Raw genomic sequence first — 21560 nt, forward strand, 5'->3', positions numbered from 1 at the left:
GGCGTTTGTCAGAAATGTGGGAACCAAGAGCTGAAACAGAAACAAACAGAAATCAGACAAAAGTGGACCTGTGGGTCTCCCAACAAGATCAGCTGGTTAAGAGGAGGGGGGAAATCTCCCCATGCTGTAGCAATGATGGCAAGCACAAGATGAACATCACCCCTCATTACTACAAACATGAAGTAAAAGTCAGCTTCTCAAGGACAGTTGTGCCTCCATTCATCTTCTCCTTTTAAGGAGTGAAAACACAGGTTTGTAAGGGTGAGGTCGTGGCTGCAAGTCTTCTTCCTGTGTGTGACAGTCAACCCAGTTTACCCAGAACAGTCCTGGAGACCCAGACAAGGAAGTAAGCAGGGCTCTCAGAATCTTGAAGTCATGGGTTTTATCTCTCTCTGCGAGAGACAGGGACTAAAATGGAATCCTGGTAGTGCCATCAAAGATCAGGAAATTTCTAGACTTCATCACTGTGCCTTTCATCTAACTGGAGCCATCACCTTCGCCTAAACAAGCTTGGTTGTTTTCTTGTTGTTAAAAGTCCTGGCTGGCCGAGGTCTCACAAGGTAGACCACGCTGCCATTGAACTCAGAGATCCCCTTGCTTCTGCCTTCATTAAGGTGTAGCTCACCATTCCACTGCTGTTTTGTTTTTCTATTCTTAGCATTTACTTATCTCTTCCAACAAATACTAGAAGATGATTTTTTATCTATTTTTTTAATTATACCATTGTAAGAAATATTTAACCTTGAGGTAGAAGCATTTAGGTGTCCTTTGATGTATGATATCTGGAAGCTTTTTTTTTTTTTAGAAACTATCATTATAAGCAATATTTACTTTTTAGGAGATTTCCAAAGGTAAAATTCAGCTTCAAATGCAGGAGATTTAAATGGAATTCAACTTCATACAATCGGTTTTACTCACTTCATGCATTTAAAAAAAGAAAAAGAAAAAGAACTTCCACATAAGCTAGGAACTGCCAGACTAATGACTGTTGAGCACTTAAATTTGTCTTTTTCTCAGTTAAGATGTTTAACAATAAGAATAATGTATTCATTGATTTCAAATACTTGCAATGATATAATGTAAAATATTTCACCAATAATTTGTCATGTCAATTACACATTAAAACCATATTTTAGGTATGAAGGTGTCATTAAAATTATCTTCATGTGCACAATATAAAAGTATACATGTGATTCCCATTGTGTTTTTACTAATGGCACTGCTGCAAGTGCACAATGACAAGAGACAGTCAAATGATCCTTGGAAGGCTGGGCTAGGTAGGCATACCTACCGAACAGTCACTAGCCTGCCCTCGCTTCTACTTCCCAAACTAAAATGCCTGAGTCATAGGCACAACATAAGCTATAAATATAGAAAAATCTAAAGAGTCTTTCCATCTACTGCAAAAGAGCTTGTTTTTAAATAACCTACTTGGAAACTAGGTATTAGACACAGTAGGCATAGTTTGCCCTTAAGCAATCTTGAGTTGGGATTGCTGTGAAAGTAAAATAAACTAAGGTTCATTTTAAAGAAAAACCAAGCTTCAAGATAGTGCTTCTTGTGATCTGGGATAGTCTGGTCCACCTCAAAATGCAACTGCCGCTGTTCACCCTTCTTTAATTTGTAAGAAACCATGAGATGCCAGTATGGTTCTGAGCTACAGTAAAAGGGTTTCTCTCCCATCATCCAGGAATGTCTTTCCTCAACAGAGAAATTCTGAAGTCCTTAAGACAATAATATAGAAAATACATTGTCAGTCTCTGTCAAGCATTTCCCAGTCCAGAGAACCTAAACAGGTTACCACTACTTACCCCTCTCCGTGTGGCAGGCTTGAGTTAATAATATTTTTTATACCGCATAAAACATGAAAGCAGCAAAGAAAGCAAAAGTAATCAAAACTGATTTGGTGAACCAGGCAATTATATTTATTTGGGGCATTAAAAAGTAAACTAAAGCATCTTTCAAAATAAGCTGCAATCTCTTGGATCATTCTATAAAAGTATCCCAAGTCCCAGCCTAACCTTTTCAAATAAAGCCACAGGCATCATGGCACAGGTGGAAAACAGTTTCGGAGAGAGGAGACGAGAGTCTCTGCATGGCGCAATCACAGTTTTACCCACTTTGGACAGTAAAAGCAAAAAACAAAAAACACTCTGATCACTTAAGCTAGGCTATTCAGACGTTTAGAAAGCGGAATCTCCCTGCAATGTAGATTTATTGGGTGTACAGAAAATCAGGGAAGCCGGAGTAAGGACATATCATTTCCTGCTGCGAAGGGCATCATGAGAAAATTCACTCAGCAGCTGTCACCACTGAAACTGAAATGAGATTCTTCCTAAGGCTAAAATCCTCAGTAAATGGTATCTAACTTGTGTCAGTCCAGGTGATTTTCCTGGCAGTGATTCCAAATGAGAACACAATCAATAAAACTCTGTCAAAATTGAATATAAATTATTTTCCACTGACATGAATTTTACTCAATTTCATTTTTAAAAAGGTTCCACAGAAAACTATCATCAGACAATATGCAATATAATCTGCATTTGTGGATAGCAGCAGTAGCAATAATAAAATTGGAATGCAGACTGCAGGTAAGTGCTACCCCGGTACAGCTGCTCTCTGTCCCCACGTGGCCCACACCACCAGTAAGTTTCTTATATTCTCTCCGCTCTTGGTGCGTATTCTGGAGGTGTGTAATGAATGACGCTCTGAGACAGACTGTTTGGTTCAGGATACCCAAGACTAAGAAAGGGTGCCTGCGGAGGCAATAATGAAAACTAAGAGATGGGAAGAATGAAGTACTGAGTGAATGTGTATTGTCAGGAGAATGGCCACATCAATGACCCCACTGCCTCAGACCCATAGGAGTGATCAAGCCTTCCACATATGGCCAGGGGACCAGCAAAGTCGTCCCCTGCTTGGAGTACAGGTGTTGGCCAAAGACTGACTCTTAGTTAAAACCAGTGTGCAAAAACCATCAGCTGCAGCTTCCTCCTCCAGGTTGACTCAGCCTAGAACTGGTCCCTACAGAGACCCTACTGAGATCAGCCAACCCCCGCCCCTCCTGTGTGCTGTGCAGAATAAAACGCATAGTGTTTCCACTACCACTGCTGGTCCCCACCCAATCCTAGCTCTTCTGTACCTGTGTCTGTCATTTGTTCATTCCCCATCACCCCCGTTAGGTCGATCCCTAAACCAGACTGGTCTCAGCAACAGTTAACACATAATATTAACATATAAAAAAATCTTTCCATTCCCTTACAAATAGCTCCCAGAGGACAGAATGTTTCTGAAACTGTTACCCTGTCCATGGCATTCTAGGACTATCCCATCACATATATTAAGGATACAATGGGATCCTAGGACTATCCCATCACATTTGTTCACATATATTAAGGATACAATGTTTGGGGAAGTTGTGTAGCTTTGTATGTTCAATATTAGCAGGGGTGGGTGGGCAGCAAAAGGTGTGGCGACAGCTAATAAGATTGTTACTAAAAGTCACAGTTCAAAGAATCACACAACACACTTTCCTTTGAACAGTCACTGAAGTATGATCGTGTCTAAGGGCTCTGTTTCAGGTATCACACTCCTAACAGTTTTGTTACTTAAATACAAGTCCCCGAGACTCACAAGTCCCAGAGCAAAAAGCCCTGTGTCCATGGAACAGTCTTAAGTCACAAAAACGACGACAGAACTCTGCTAAGGTAAAGTGCTGAACATCCCCTTGGAAATGATGAGAAGCTCTGTGACTTTGGGTAGGGCAGGCACTTGGCTAGTATGAGTGAGGCTCTGGGGTAGACACTCAGAATAGCATCAACAGACTACCATCTCATTAAGACTCAATATTTAGCAACTTTTAAAAAAGAAGAAAGAATAAATGGCAAAAGTTAATTTTTTTAAAAAAACAGCTTAAAATTTTTCTATCACTCATTCATTCGCTCATTCACTAGATTCGCACGGTCACTGGGGTCTTATGGCAGCCACTGTTTGAAGTAATGAGGAAACACAGGTAAACGAGGTGAGCAAATTCTTTACTCTCATAGAGACTGCATTCTAGACAAATACCACATAAACAACTAAAAATGACTGTTCTTCTAGTTGCTATAGCTGTCTTGGTTACTGTACTATGTAGAACATAAAGAGACACCATGACCAAGGCAACGCACAACAGAAAGCATTTAATTGGTGGCTCGTTTAGAGTTTTAGAGGTTTAGTCCATTGTTATCATGGCAGGAAGCAGACGGGCACGGCTTTGGAGCAGTAGCTGAGAGCTGTACATCCTGAAACATAGGCTGCAGGTGGGAGGGGGATAAGAGAGTGGAAGGAGGCAGAAGGGGGGCTTTTGAAACCTAAAAACCCACCCCCAAGAACACACCTCCTCCAACAAGAACACATGTACTCCAACAGGCTACACCTCCTAATCCTTCCCAGACAATCCACAACTGGACACTACACAAGCAAATATATATGGGAGCCATTCTCATCTAAACCTCCACAGTTGCCATGAAGAACTTTGCAGTCAGGGGTGGGCTCACACACGTGTCATCTTTCTTAGCATTTGGCTGAGGCAGGAGGGTGCTAGTCATGTAGGAAGCACGTTTCTCCTCTGTGCATGTTCTGCTATAGCCCTTTACAGGTGACCAGCTCAGGTGTGCAAAGAGCCAAAACCTACACCAAGTAAAGGTCCACCCTCCTATACAGCTATCATGACCGTGAGTTACCCACCTGTCTTACCACAACCCTTTAAGGGTAGCTTTTACAAGCTCCCCATGTTAGTCATCTTTCCACTGTGACAATACTTCAGAAAATCACCTTCCAGCAGAAGCTACTTAGACCGGGTTATGTTTTCAGAAGTGTGAGTTGACTCTATTGCTTTGGGCCCAAGGTGAAGCAGAATGTCATGGAGACAGAACTATGTGAGAAGAAAGGCTATTTTCTTTGTGGTGACCAAGAAGCACAGCATGCACGCACACACGCGCGCACACACACACACACACACACACAGGGATACAGAATGAGGGCTAGACCTAACATACAGCCTCTTGGGGCACCCTTGTAGTGACCTACTTCCTCTAACTAGGCCCCATCTCCTGAGTTTCCAACTCCCAACCAGAACTTCAATTACTAACCCAGCAGTGGCTTCTGTGGTTGACAATGCTATAAGCCTTGAGATCCATTGCCTCTGAACACCACTATATGAGGGCCAAGCCTTCAGTACTTAAGTCCTTCAGAGACACTGATAGCGAGCCATACCTAACTTCTCTTTATACTAAGAACTCTCCACCCCGCTATTTTAAAGTGCAGTTCCTCTGGTATACTAGTCAAGCGCTGGGTAGCTGTGTCTGACTACTGGCTGCTGGAAGGAACAGCACAGGTTCAACGTCAACTGATTAACACATAACTCATCTGCAGCTGCTAACGAGTGTGTCACAGCAGGCACTGCAGTGCGCTCCCAGGCCTTCTCAGAAAGTCATTCTCCACCCTCACCACGGTGCACTTTGTGAGAGCTTTGGACTGACCCAGCAGAGGAGAACGGATTTTATTACTTCTAGAGGCCCATCAATGCTAGAAAAAAAATAGAACAAGAGATTTAAGAATGTTTCTTCTCTACTGTACCTTTCCCCTAGTCACACAGAAACTAAAGATTCGAGAGAAGGGGAGCAGCTAAGCGAAAGATAAAGCTGCCCTCCATTGAACAATATGTAGACATGAAAATCAATTTCTACTTTGCGAATTTTCCACTACGTGAAAGACCTGTTTTAAAGTATGGCTTTATAATAACATACAAATACTCATATGGTTACAACAAAGCCAGCAATGGCTGTGCTGGGGAGCAAGAATTTATCTCTGTCTTTTCTTTTTCAAATGTGACATAACTGCATATTTTACTGAGCACACTAATTGGCATTAAATTATTTTAATATTAATTTTTAAAATTTTCTCTGTGTGTACACATGGGTACAAGTGCCCACAGAAGCCAGGAGAGGGTGTCAGATGCCCTGAAGCTGGAGCTACATACAGGAAGATGTGAACCACCTGACGTGAGTCCTGGATGCAAAATGCTGGTCTTCTTGCAGAGTAGTGCATGCAGCTAACTGTGAGCCATCTCTCCAACCCTAAGTGATCCACATGCACACGGCCTTGCCTGAGTCCTTCTACTTTCCCTTCTCTCTAGATTAGGCATATGTGCACATGTATGTGTTCATAAATTTTGCTTCTTTTCCCCCTAGAAAATATATTGTAGCTACAGGGCCATATCTAGTAACTCTTTTGTACATAATCAGAGTAATACAATGGGTAACTTCTAACAAAAGGTCAACTTTTAGCAAATATTCTTATGAACACATGATCATTGATATAAATACGGAAAAATGTAACTCTAAGGTTATAAATTGAAAGCATATAATTTATTAATTTCTTACACAGACCCCAAATAACTTTAAATATAATAATCCTATTAACTTATTACACAGACCTTTGCAATAATCAGTGAGCTAAAAGCTTGTGTTGATGTATGAATAAAAGGAAATAAATAGTTCAAGGCACTGCCAGAGACTGGGAACAGGTGACGAGGCAGAGCTAGCAAACAGCCACGCTTGTGTGATTCGCATCAGCAAGGTTTGCATTGCACACTTTGGCTGGTGTAAGCCCGAATCTACTAAACCATTTTTGAACATTTACTTTCATTTTTACCACAACTGACACATGAATATCAACACAATGTTTGGACTTGAAAATGAGAGCTTATTCACCTGCTCACTATGCCTACTAGAAAAAGCTTTCTTAAGAGGCTGCCTGTCTGACAGAAGATTAGTGACGGTGCACTCTTCAGATAAACAGAAACATGTCCATATTAAGCAAATGCACTGCACTAGGAACAGGAATCAAACAAGCAGTTAATAATAATATGATATAATAATAATATAATATGATAATAATATGACATGATAATACAGTGTAAGAAAGATGATTTCATTACTTTAAATGATGTTAACAGATTAGTATAACTATTTGATTCATTCTGGATGCATTAGAAGTTAAGCCTAGAGCTGGAGAAATTGCTCAGCAGTTAAGAGCATTGGCTACTCTTCCAGAGATCCTGAGTTCAATTCCCAGTAACCACTTGGAGGCTCACAGCCCTCAGTAATGGGGTTTGATGCCCTCTTCACATCCATGCAAGTGTACATGCAGATAGAGCACCATATGCATAAAATAAAAACACCACAGGGCAGTGGTGGCACACACATTTAATCCCAGCACTCAGGAGGCAGAGGCAGGTGGATCTCTGTGAGTTCAAGGCCAGCCTGGTCTACAAGAACTAGTTCCAGGATGGGCTCTAAAGCTACAGAGAAACCCTGTCTTAGAAAACAACAAAAAGTTACTCCTAGTCAGGGGTGTGTGTGCACACATGCCTTTAATCCCATCATTTAGGAGGCAGAGGCAGGCAGATCTCAGTGAGTTTGAGGCCAGGATGGTCTACAGAGTTCCAGGACAGCCAGGACTGTTACAAAGAGAAACCCTGTCTCAAAAAAAAAAAAAAAAAGTCAATCCTTTGCACATAACACTCCTCTCTGCTATATTATATTATCTTTAAGTTCAATTCATTCTTGAACTGAAACAGGATGATAAAATTAGAAGACGCAGTATAGCAAACACAGTTTTAAAATTATTTATTTTCAATAAAGAAAAGACATTAAATTAGGACACTATTAGATTGATAGGCAACATCCTGCCCTCCCGCTATTTGTTATATTGAAGTGGAAGGATGTAGGAGAAATATACACACTATTGAGAGTCAATATGATTGGGGAAAAACCTGACCCCCCCCACACACACACATACAAATTCCCTATGCTAAAGTGGAGGGGCAAGGAGAAATACACACATTATGGAGAGACACTTCAGTATATTCAAGGAGATAAAAATCTCTCATGCAAATTATTACACGTAAAACTGGTATAAAGTTTTCCTCTCTAATCTCATGCTTTCATACTTTAAATTCTAAGTGATATAATAAGTGGAAATAGTGTGTATTTTATACATCCTGAGGGCTGGTGGAATGGTGCTTGCCATCATCTTTAACCTTAGTGTGATCCTCACGACCACAGGTAGAAGGAGAGAATCAGCTCTTAAAAGTTGTTTTACCCACAGACATGAGTAAAGAAACATAGTTTTAAAAAGTCATATTACTTTATAAATATTACCCCATGGGATTCCAGGGTCAAAGCAGTAAAAGATTCTCATTTACAATGAAGGCCGAGATTCATGGGAACATGACCACAGATCTTTGGACAGCTCAAAATAAATCGGTACTCCTAGCAACCATGCCTACAAAATGCAATGGCAGAACACAGGGTAACAACAAACTTACAAGGAGATGTGGCTCATTAATGGCGGGGCTAACGCGTGGTCTAAGGAAAATAGAAATTATTCACACAACTTTTCCACCCTATTCTAGAATTTTGTGTATGAGGGGGTTGTTGCTGTTTCTTTTTTTTTTTTTTTTGGTTTTTTCGAGACAGGGTTTCTCTGTGGTTTTTGGAGCCTGTCCTGGAACTAGCTCTTGTAGACCAGGCTGGTCTCGAACTCACAGAGATCCGCCTGCCTCTGCCTCCCGAGTGCTGGGATTAAAGGCGTGCGCCACCACCGCCCGGCTTGTTGCTGTTTCTTTGGTTATTCTGTTTGGTTCCTCAGCAAGTCACAACCAGTTTAATTTTCCTAACTTAAGAGTTTTCCTAATAGGAATTTTGAAGAAAAAAAATTTATGAAATATTCATTCATCACCCTTTTTTGTTGTTTACAAAACAGGGTCTTACTGTGTTCATCACATGGTTCAAGTCATCCCCTTGCCTCAATCTCCCAACACCTTGGAAAAAGGAAGTCATCACTGTGTCTCTCTCTGACATCTGAGGAAAAAGATGGGCAGTAGTTGTAAAGAAACTAAGCTTCATGAAGAAAATTTGCTCTAAAGTTTTTCTGTCAACTTTTAAAAACAGAAACAACGATGTCCACTTGCTATTTCCAGGGTGTGTGCGCGGGAGGGAGGGTTGTGAACAGGAACTGACATACAATGCAAATGCAACCAATCTGAGTGCTCAATCCTGTTCACTTGGTGCCCTCTCAGCCTTCCTCCTTTGATTGTTTCCCTCTAACGCCCATGACCCTTCCCCACCCTGTAAATATGTCTATCTCTGCAATCTTAACAAAAAACTAAAACTTTCTTCAACCAAGAAGCCCAGGAATGCAGCCCTCCTTCCTTCCCTGCCCTTAGAAAAAGGAGTGTGGATGGACGTCCTGTCTCGCTTCCTCCTTCCTAACTGTGCCATTGTTATACATTGTGGCTGATTTCTGGGGCTTATGTCAATAGGCACTGTTCACTTCTTACCTGACTCTCCTGTGGTGTGTGACAGGGCTCTAAGCTTTCCTTTAGTCCACTGATTCTCAGCCTTCCTAATGTTGTGACCTTTAACAGTTCCTCCTTGTGTTATGGTGACACTCAACCATCAAATTATTTCGTTACTATTCATAACTGCAATTTGCTACTGTTATGAATCATAATAATGTAAATGTCTGATGTGCAGGATAGCCATATGAGACCCTAGAGGGGTCATGACCCAGAGGTTGAGAACCATGGCTTTACCGCCTTTGAAACAGTATCCTCTCAGTGTGATCCAGGCATTTGGGAGATCTCTCCCCGGTGGTTCTAGTTTCTCTTCTTCCTCATCTCCCATTTCCACAGCTGCCCCACAGAGGTCAAACACCAAACATGCTGTGGCCTCTATTCAAGTCATTTCCTCTCCTCCTTCACTCTCTCTTCTATAACAATCACCTCCAGAGTGACCAGCAGGCATTTCTCATATAAAAATCACCCTCACAGTGTAGGCTGTAGCTAGCTATTCACTAAATATATCATTTACATATGCCTTACAATCATTTCCAGACTAAATTGTCTTAAATTATTAATTTGACAGCAACCACAGTCTCCTCCTCTATTCTCTTGTTAATGACACTATCTACAAGAAGGATTAAGGCTTCCTCCATCTGAGCAGCCAATCTGAGACACTACTGAACTAGAGAGTACAAATACCAAAAAGCAAGTGGGCCTTGGTACTATCATTTAAGGAAATTATCATAAGTCCTTATAAATTAATAAAGCCTTGTCATCCACTCACAATCAAAAGCTTAGCAATTTAACACGCTAATGCGCCAGTCTCTTGGATGAAGTCAAGCCTGTGAATTCTTGAATAACAAATTGTGTCTCACTTACTCATAATGGAAAATTTAGTAGCCAATAAATGCTACTAATGAGTAAAAATAAACTTACTTCTATAAGATACTGAGGCAAATGCTTTTGTGTGTTTAACTTTTAATAAGCGAACTGAATTTAATGAAAAATATGGATGTTATATCTTGTCTTTCTTTCTATCTATCTACATACACACATATACATATATATACATATATGTATATATTAGATATATATATTCTAATATATGTATATATTAAAATTGGCCTAGATTATTAGGTTGGCAAAGTGTTACATGAATTCTGAGTGACTAAATGCTGTAAAACAATTTAGCAATTCCCCTATACTGCTCCTTCAACTTTTACAGGTAATTGAATTATCTCCCAAGTGAAATTTATTGACAAATTTAATTCAAATGCTATTCATATTTCATCTTTGATCATTAGAGACATCAAAGTTAGAACAAATAATGACTTCAATAACACCTTATAAAGTCTATCTCCTCTAGGTCACACTTAAATTATAAAGTTCACGCAAATCAATGATAATTTATTTTTTCCTAACAAGATTATCATTAGAATGTCTCAGATCAAGTGATCATCCTTCTCATATTTTTTTTTAAACTGAGTCTAATGCATCCTAGATCTGCCTGCAGCTTACTACAGAGGAGAATGACCTTGAGGTTCTGCTCACCCTGACTCTATCTCCCAAGGGCATGTGCTACCACGCACGCCCTGTTGATGTCCTGCTGAAGAGACAATCTCTAGGGTTTCATGCTCACCAGCAACTGAGCTATCTAAACCCTGAGCCCAATTCTTTGCCACTTTGACCTTTAAAAAAAAAAGATAAGAGAAAATCATCGTGCTTGAAGCCAGAAAACAATCCAATGAACTTGAAAGGCACACATTTTGTAGGATTACTTTGTAGAACAGGAAGTGCCAAGCTATGCACACCAGCTGCCACCCTACCTACAGATGTCTCTGACACAGTAATAAAATAAGAAGCCATTTGGTTTAATAACAATAAAAAAGCAACATCCAGTCCTGGTTGCCTAGCAACCAGTCATGAATGAACTCCACAGAGAATAAAAGCCTTAAACGAATATACAGTCTGTGCAAGTTTCAAGGACTCAAAGAGATGACAGTAGTTAATCTAAATTCTAGATGACAATTACCATATTGAGGTAGAAAGATGAAGAATCCATCATGATTGCATGGAATCAAGTATTCACTAGCACCAAGAGTCAACCTCTTTGACTTATATTTTGAACCAGCAAAATTATCAGGGGAAATTAATTTATACAAAATAAAAATTTCATTCAGAAGAAAAAAGAAAACATAAATGGCATAACTTGAACATCACTCTGCAAAGCACATAGTACTTCCTAAGTGTCGGATATTATCCTGGTTACTGGGCAATGGGCAGACAAGAATAGCATCAAATTCTGCAATGAAGGTAGCCTAGGAGAAAGGAACTACCTATGGGAAGGTGATGTGGGATATTCCCCTCTGTATACTGTGAGTATGTTTTATTATCATTGCTTAATAAAGAAGCTACTTTAGCAAGGCAGAATAGAGCTAGGCAGGAAAACTAAACTGAATGCAGGGAGAAAGAAGGTGGAGTCAGGTAGACACTGGAAACTTACCAGTAGGCCACAGCCTTGTGGTGATACACAGATTAATAGAAATGGGTTAATTTAAGATACTAAGATCTAGCTAAAATGAAAACTGAGCCATTGGCCAAACATGTTGTAATTAATATAGTGTCTATGTGATTATTCTGGTCTGGGCAAGTGGGAAACAAAAGCAAAGTCTCCGTTTACAGGAAGGCATCTTGGCCAGACTAAGAAGGGAACTACATGACCAGAGAACATGACACATGAACTGCCCATTCACCAGGTTACAGTTCTTACCAGCAGGACATCCAAGGCAGTACCAAGCTTGGGCTTCAAACAGAAGGAAACAGGATGGAGGCTGGGGAAGGAGGACAGGCACATAGACAGAAGAGCAAAAGCCAAGAAGATAGTCAGCTCTGGCAGTGATGTGAATCGTATCAGAGAGGGGAAGCATGAGTAAGGGCAGAGCACAGGCTAGTGAAGTAAGAGATACTTTGAAGATAAAATCAAAAGATTTAGAAGGGACAAAAAAAGGAGACTGAACAGTATACTCAAACTTGAGGTCTAGGTTTCTTGACCCATGAATATAACTCTAGGATATGAAACAAATGTGTACAAGATGTGTGTTTCTCGGTTCTGGAAACACTAGTTTTAATCACACTCCCATCCCTACCCCCCAAAAGCAATTACGTGAAAAAAAACGAAAGCTACCGAACCAGAGGGAGAAAAGGAAAGGTAAGAGGAAGCAAATAATAAAAATCAAAACAAAAACAAAAAACAAAACATAAAATTTCTGAGTGACAAAAGAGAAGGGAAAGCTTAAGCGAGAGATGGCTCGGGGGTAAGAACCCTGGTTACTTTTGCACAGGACCAGGGTTCAGCTCCCACACTGACACAGAAACTCACAACCTTGGGTAATTCCAGTTCCAGGGGATTTGACACCCTCTCTGACCTCTGCATGCACTGCAGGAACATGGTACAAATACATATAGAAATGCAAAATACTCATAAATTTGCATATAAATGAAACTACAGTAAATAAATCTTTTAAAAACTTAAAAAATAGAAACCCTAAAGAGAAACAATACTTTCGTTGACTACACAATATAAATATAAGTAGACTAAATAAAAATTTAGAGAGAACTGCTTGTATCAAATATAACAGCGTTACAAGCTCTTATACTTTTAAGTACCCGAGATCAAATAAAGTCAGGAGATGTTATCAATAATTTAGCAAAAAATACAGATTGTTAATCTCAGCATAAAACAGAAATGGATAATAAAATGTCTAAAAGTCATTCTCCATGAGAACTGAGATGCATGTGACCATAATACCATCGTTATGACTAAGTTATCCTGCGACAGTTCATGGCTGTTTGCCTCTCTCAAGGCTGAAGTAGCCCGGGTAGTCATATACAGTATAAGAACGTAAGCAGAACAACATTTTGAAAAGAAATACTACATTCTGAAATCTTTAAAGTGGTCCATACATTTTGGCAATGTAATTCTGCTTCTGAAAGACTATTCTAATGAAATAGCCTAAAATACAGACAAGGGCAAGGGTTTGCACACGGTGAAGTGACTAAGCTGCCGCAATCTTTTGTGTCTGCCTGGACATTTCTCAGCACTCTGCCCCTCAACAGCCACATCCACCTTGGCAAGGTTTTGGGAATATTCGTGACCCTGGCCATATTTCAGACATATTAACCAAAAAAAAAAAAAAAACTGATGCTTGTACAAGCTTAAATATAAAAATAAAATAACTAAGATGAAGCATAAATCAAAAATAATTGTCATGAAGTGCCTGAAAAATACGGCTGAGCTTTGCAAGAATAAAGATGCTACTAGGCCACTACAAACCCCTCACTGATATGACCCCGCCTTGAGCACTGATGTATTATGGGTTTTGTCTTTTAAAACAATGCACCCTGAGCTTGGGCACCAAGAGACATTTTGGAGATATGACCCCACTGTAGTGATGTTTCGTTTGCATTTTAATAAACAAAGCTTGCCTGAAGATCAGAACACAAAACAGCCACACTAATCAGTCATACAGGCCAGGCAATGGTGGCACACACCTTTAATCCCAGCAGCCACACTAGCCATAGAGGCCAGGCAGTGGTGGTGCACACCTTTAACCCCATCACTAGAGAGGAATATAAGGCGGGATGAAACAGGAACTCCCTCTTTTTCAGTCTGAAGATTTCATAAAGGTAAGAACTCTCTAGTAGCTTGGCTGCTTTGCTTTGCTTTGCTTTGCTGATCTTCAGGTTGAACCCCAATATCTGTCTCTCTCGGTTTTTAATATTCATGCTATGACCCATTCTTAGTCTGGTCATTAGTAGGACTCATACACTTTTAGTTGGCTTAACTTGCATGGTTGCCATTATCTATCTCCCATGGATCATTTCAATTATATTACTGCAGGCAAAAGAACTAGAAAAGCCCTAAGTATCTTCAATATAATGATAAATATATATAACACAACTGTAACAGAAGATTTTAATGTAATCACTAAGAATGATTTTTTAGAATAATTTCAATAAGGTGGCAAGTCTTATATGTCTGTGATAAAGGGGAAAAAGTAAATTCAATAAAACCACTGTCTCAATACTGGGTTTTTTAAAAGCATAAAAGGAAGAAATATTATTTGTAAATAGTAATGACACATTTTTCCTTTACTTATAATACTGAAGCTATGCTATTTTTATATTTAGAAACAAGCCTCATCCATTAAATTTCAAGTAAAAGTATACCTTTATGCTTAAGTAAAATGCACATAAATTTTATATTTTTCCATTAAATTGGTCACCTCTACTCAGTTTGATTTAAATGTAACAAATAATTTATACATTTTGTTGAATGAAATGAACTTGCTCAGTATTCTAGAGTCAAGGATAGCAAGTATTCATATTGATTAACAGAATTCAAGCAAGTAAGAATTATAATTGGTTTAACATCAAAAATTCTATTACCTGAGGTGCTTGAGCAGAGGCTGGAGTCGCTCATCTGACTGCACAGCAGGCAGGGACCTGGCTGTTAGCTGAAACAGAGAAAAAGGTCAGTAAAGCGCTAAGGGACACACTGTAGGCAACCGGAGGGCTGGGTGAAAACCAGGCAGGCAGTGCACAAACATAAGGGGCACTTCTGTTCTTAAGCCAAGGAATTACTAGCTCCTCAGGATTACATCACTACGTATTTCCAGCACTTGGAAGGCTGGGACAGGCAGATGGAGAACTCAAGGCAGCCCGTACTACCCAGAGAAAGCCTGTCTTAGGAAACAAAACAAAGCTGACTACAGCATCGTGAGGTCACAGAATAAGTTCCTGGGCTTTGAACTGGAAAAGGGGAAGCAAGCAAAGAGCCCTGTCCATCTGAGCCCTGATCCTCTGAGTTTGTTCAAAAGCCTCTACTCACAAGCGCATTATCTCTGAAAATAAAACTGGAAAAAGTTCTAAATGTTAACATGTATAAACCCTAACTTTACAGTATGATTCTAAGATAATGACGACATTAAGGAGAGGGACTTTCACTTTTGGCCAAGCAATCATGAAAGTGAAATAACTGGAATACACACACACACACACACACACTCCCCCCATAATTTCCTTAATATTAACCACAATGATGTAAAAAACCAAGAACATCTAATAAGACTCAAAACCAACTAAAAGTATCTAATACTAAAATATGATTGCAAATTAATCTAGGAGACCAAAACTGAAAGCCAAGCTCTACTAAAAAGAATCATTTGAGAATTCACAGAAGGGACCCTTAGGAAAAGTCAAAGGTGAAAAGACATCCTTTGGTATTACACAGGTAGCTCTACTGTTTTCATATAAAGTTCCTGAAGACAGAAAACAATTTATTAAAGCAACTCTTTATACTATGTAAATTAAAAATAGAGCTATAATTTAAAATATTAAAATATTCTAATGTAAGTTTTAGAGTGGGCTGTAACTCAGTGGCAGAATAGGTCCAAAACAAAAAGACCAAAACACTGTGTAATATCACTTAATTAATGTCTAATAATGAATAGCAAATATTTTGAATTTCACATAAGTCAACAATCAACACTTATTAATAAAACATAATACTGTGACACAATATTGTGGTGCAATTTTAGCACAAAAAGATTTTTAGTGCCCAGGAAAAATGTTGTCTAGTATGTCATCACTAGAAAAGTTATCCAACTCTATAATATAAGCAGACCTTCACCACTTCCTATCATGGAACCCTTAATGTCAAATCCCACTACAAAATACCACTTTCGTTGTTAAAGAGATGTCACGTCAGATCCAAAGCTATTCTCTAAAAGTGTCTAATTAACCTATCTAGATATTTGAAAAGCCAATTTTCTAAGAACAGAGCAGACAGGCTGAACTTTTTCAAGCACCTGTCAATCTCCATGGCCTGCTTCCTAATTAAAGCATCTTTTCTAATGAAAACAGACACCTCTCAGCCACACCACATTGCCTAGACAGCCGTTCCCTCCAAATGGGGGGCTTCCTTAAACCGTCCTTCATCCCTATTCCACCCTCCCCTTCCTTTTCCCTAAACTAGGGATGCATTCCATCACGACTGTATCTGTACCCCTCCTTTTTGCTTATTTATTTATTTATTTATTTATCCCACACTAAAAGACTGAAATTTTCAAATTATAAGTTGATTTCTTCTCTAACTAAAATCTGCTAATTCTCTTAGGCTTTCAGGTTAAAGTTATTAACAATGATCTCACGCCCAAAATTTTACAAAATTTTTATTTGGGGCCACATTAGTGAAACACTGAACTGAAAGTGAGAGGCTGAGTCCAGTTTCAGCCTGATACACAAGACACACGGAAGAAGAACCCAGGGAGAGAGTCGCCAGTAGAGGATCACCACATTTCTAGAGCAGAGCAATTCAATTTTGAACCTCTCTACCTGGAACTTAATTAGCTGTAACAGCTAATCTTGGCTGTCAATTTGTGCCATCTGAGAAGAAGGAACCCCAACTGAAGAACCATCTCCATGCAACTGAGGCACAGGCAGAGATGAAGGGCATTTTCCTGATGGCTACTGTGACGCTGGTAGTGTAAGAAAGCACACCGTGAGCCAGAGGGAGCAAGCCAGTAAGCAGATTCCTCCACGGCCTCTGTTTCAGTTTCTGTCTCTGGGTGCCTGTTTTGAGTTGCTGCCCTGATTGACTGTAAATTATAATATAGAATAAACCCTTTCCTCCCCAATAAAAAGTTGCTTTTTGGTCCATGGTGCTCATTGCAGTAACGAAAAGAAAATTTGGACAACTATCTACCAAGAATGACTTCTAAACTGGAGACTGGAGTAAAATGTTTTCCAAAGATTATCCTTTGCAACTTGTAAAACATTTAGGACTTTCAAAAACAGTGCATGGTTTTGGGTTAAGGAGCATGGTAATGGACCTATCCCTAAACCCATATGCTGACTTTGAGTGACTGCTGCAGCCGGCATTAAGGAACTGCCAGCTTCACGGACACTCTTCAAGCTTCTGAACTACTATATTGGGTTTCTTTCCCCCATTCTACCATGAAGCTGCCACAGCCCTAGCAATAATAACTAACAGATGTGTAATGGAGAAGCTAGCTACAGAATGTTGACAAGAACTTGCACCTCACTCTATTAATAGATGAAAATTTTTTTGAAAAAAAAGCATATCTCTATCTGCACTTGGTAGGCTTTCAAATCCCTGCCTTCACGAAAATTAAATCTAAATCAAAACTAAATGACTGGGAAGTTATCAGCCTTCCCAGAAGGCAATATACTATCAGACCAAGATGTTTATTAGTAGATATTTTAAGCAGTTTTTTCTGCAAGTTAAAGTAAGTAGCAATCTAATAAATTTCATTTACAAATTTCGGGGTTTTTTTATAGACAACACAAAAATATGCTCTGTATGAATCCCAAATTACAGCTACTTTAAGGGAAACATTGTTGGGGACATCCAATCACACTGTGACCTGAGTTAGCATGTGTGTTAGTTAAATAAAATTAACCTTGGGTAAAGAGGCAACTACTTGACAGAAAGTAATCAGAGGGCATCAGAGGGCATCTACAGGAGATACAGAGACGCACTGAAAGTAGTAGGGATGGATTTTGAGAGGCATGACTCTTTTTGTTTCTTCCACTCCACCAAACAAAGAGTCATGCCGCTGGATGCCAGAAAGGAGAAGTTAGCTATTTGCTACTCAACCTCTCTGAGCTAGCACATTTTCACTCCTGACTTTGAATCTCGAGTCTTATTTATAAAAAGAACAACAGAGATTTAGTAAAGCTACCTTTAGTGGCAGCAACAGAGCCCTTGCCTGTGGGAACAGAATTCTCACCAGGCTGAGGCCTGAGTGACCAGGCGCTGCCAGAGAAGCAGGCCCATAACTGTGGACTCACAGTTGCTGTCGGAAATAGCAGTAGCTTAAGGTGCAACCACTGTGCTGAAGATAAAATGACAAACCATCACACAAGTTAGCATAGCTTAGACCTTAGACCGAAGAATACACCTAGTATATTGAATGACGCAAAACAAGTTTTGTGTTATTTCTAGGCAAGCTTACCAAGTGACTGATTTCCCTCCCCTTTGGCTTTTTTGTGACAGAGTCTCGCTATGTAGCCCTCGGTGGCTTGGTCTCAAAGTTGAGGGAACCCGCCTGGCTTTATCTCTAAAGTACTAATGTTACGTGAATTACAACTGGACTCAGTGATGCTTAGGTCTATTTTGTTTTAACGAATTCTATCAGGCTAGAGAGATGGCTCGGCACCTGCATGTACTATTTACCCCTCAAAGGACATGAGTTTGGTTCCTGGCACCCACAATCACAACCAACTCCAGTTCCAGGAGCTCACATTCCTCTGGTCTCTGTGGGCACTTGCACTCACATGCACATATCCACAAAAAGACACATAATTTTAAAAATAATAAAAATTAATCTTTAAAGATTGGTATCATTGAGCAAATCTCACACAGAGCCAGGTTAACCCCAAAAGATCTATACACACAGCACAAAATACTCCTCTCGCCACACCGTCAATCTTGACTCATCCCCACATGGCTGTGAGGACTCAGGAGTTGTGCCTAATCCTGAGACGCTTATGTGATGCCTTATGCAGACAGGCAACAGTCTGCAAGCTTCACATCATCTCCGCATTTTCAGTCGTCAAGATGACCAAAGCATTCCTTCTCGGCATCTGGGATCCGGCTGACATGCCACCTCCACAGAGGCTGCTGAGCCCTGGAAAGCAGCATCTCAACTGGTCTTCTGTTCTCACAGCATTCGCCATCCACGGTACATTCCTAGTCATTGCTCCACTGCCCCTCATTCCCCACAACATATACAAGCCCCACCCACTGGCCCAGGCATTTCGTTCCTGCCTCCACTTTCCCGCCAGTGCTCTTCCCTCTTAGACACTTCCCCGCAGTGCGTTAGAAAGGCTGCCCTGGGCCTTGCATTCTAACTCCATTAGTAAATGCAACTTACTATCCAGAGGGCCACAGACATTTTCCCTTTCATTTCTAGCTCAATAAGACATCTAAAGACTTCTTTAAATACAGCAAGTGCTCCACAGACGGATGCACTGGCTAGTTTAATGTCAACTTGACACTAGAGTTACCTGAGGAGGGAAACATAAGAAAATACCTCCGTAAGATCTGGCTGTACAGCATTTTCTCTAGTGATTGATGGAAGAGGGCCCAGCCCATGGTGGGTGACGCTACTCCTAGATTGGTGGTCCTGGGTTCTATAAGAAAGCAGGCTAAGCAAGTCATGAGCAGCAAGCCAGTAAGCAGCACCTTTCCATGGCCTATGCATCAGTTCCTGCCTCCAGGTTCCTGCCCTATTTGGATTCCTGTCCTGACTCCCTTTGATGAAGAAAAGCAGTATGGAAGTGTAAACCAAATAAACCCTTTCCTCCCCAACTTGCTTTTTGTCGTGCTATTTCATCACAGGAATAAAAACCCTAACTAAGACAACGGAACTGTGGTTTTTTGGTTCAAAACTCAAATTATGGGTGTAGCATAAACTCATAAAATCTCAGTATGTATTTATCTAAGTACACGGAAAGGTAAGCTACATTATACTATGGAGAAACTACCATGTCATAGCTCTTGTCTTTTACTCTAAGTCTTCTTGGTTGGGAGTAAAGGGGATTTCTGGTCACTAGATAATTGCTACAAATAAAAGAGAAATATCAAGTGAAGACACATTATGAGGCATTATTTAAAGTGTAATGTCTTTCTGAATGAATAAAAACATTTTTTAATATATCTGGAGATGGCTCACAGGTTAAGAGCAGTTACTGTTCTTCTAGAGGTCCTGAGTTTACTTGCCAAAACCTAAATCAGGTGGCTCAAAGCCAACCAAAATTCAACTCAGAGGATTCAATGACATCTTCTGACCCACCCACTGACACACCCATTTACATATAAATTTAAAAAAATAAAATAAATTATTTAAAAATCTGATAAGACTTAAGACTACTTAAACACATGTCAGACAGTAAGGGTCAGTGTAACAGCACCTCTGTAATAGGGCCAGATAAATTAAAGTGAAAAAACAGGCTCTGTGTGTAAACCAGCGCTGAATTTAAAGGGTATATTTAAATGCTTTCTAAGGTGTCACTGTTGTGGTTTCTGGTACACAGTAACTTTCTTTTTTTTTTTGGTTTTTCGAGACAGGGTTTCTCTGTGGTTTTGGAGCCTGTCCTGGAACTAGCTCTTGTAGACCAGGCTGGTCTCGAACTCACCACAGAGATCCGCCTGCCTCTGCCTCCCGAGTGCTGGGATTAAAGGCGTGCGCCACCACTGCCCGGCTCACAGTAACTTTCTTAAGGAAAGTCAAAATTTTGTCTCACAACATCCTACCCACAAAGGACACGGAATCAGATGGAAATTGAAATGTAAAGAGTAACTAGAAGACTAATTTACTCAAGAATAGGAAAACTTGGATAGGAAGCATGCTTGGCACACATGTCTCTTTAACAGTAAACAGCTCTAATCTCAGCACTGGCGAGTGGAGACAGGAGGATGGAGAGTTCTGCCTACCTCGACCTTCAGAGTGAGGCCCTGACACCTCACCTCCCAGATGAGAACAAAACCTCAAAGCAATGGAACACACAGGCTGATATGTGTACCTTCCCCTTAGATACAAGCTCTTCAGTACAGCTAAAAAATAGAAGCTGATCAGTACAGAAAGAATAACTTTTAGAATTAAACTCAATAGTAGGTTTTTAAATTCCTTTGTATGGAAAGCAATTTATCTGAGAAAAGCAAAAGGGGCAAATGTAAACGGAGGCTGCTGGTTTGTTCCTAGCTGCTCAGACCCGATAATCACACAGAAACTATATTAATTACAACACTGTTTGGCCAACAGCTTGGGCATATTCCTAACAAGCTCTTATACCTTAAATTAATCCATTTCTAGTCATCTGTGTATCACCATGAGGCTGTGGCCTACTAAAAAGATTCCAGAAGCATCTTTCTCCTTCGGCAGCTACATGGTGTCTCTTTGACTCTGCCTATTCTCTCTCTGTATCTCTGTTCAAATTTCCCACCTGACTTTATTCTGCCCTGCCATAGGCCAAAACCTTCTTTATTAACCAATGGTAATAAAACATTCACAGCATACAGAGGGGAATCCCACATCAGACAGTTAACTACAAAAGTTTATGTTTTCTAAGTGACATTCTCTCC

At 40.0% G+C, this 21560-nt stretch overlaps 1 protein-coding gene across 3 annotated transcripts in view; it reads right to left on the minus strand.

Annotated features, from left to right (window-relative positions):
• Prim2 (DNA primase subunit 2) overlaps positions 1-21560 on the minus strand; it is a 250298-nt gene that overhangs the window by 66778 nt on the left and 161960 nt on the right. For all 3 annotated transcript variants that reach the window (XM_057794656.1, XM_057794657.1, XM_057794658.1), the window contains one exon: positions 14840-14907. In XM_057794656.1, coding sequence (XP_057650639.1) covers positions 14840-14907 — 68 coding nt within the window. The remainder of the gene's footprint in view (positions 1-14839; positions 14908-21560) is intronic.

Source organism: Chionomys nivalis, chromosome 19 (genome assembly GCF_950005125.1).
Source record: "Chionomys nivalis chromosome 19, mChiNiv1.1, whole genome shotgun sequence".
Taxonomy (NCBI): Eukaryota; Metazoa; Chordata; class Mammalia; order Rodentia; family Cricetidae; genus Chionomys; species Chionomys nivalis.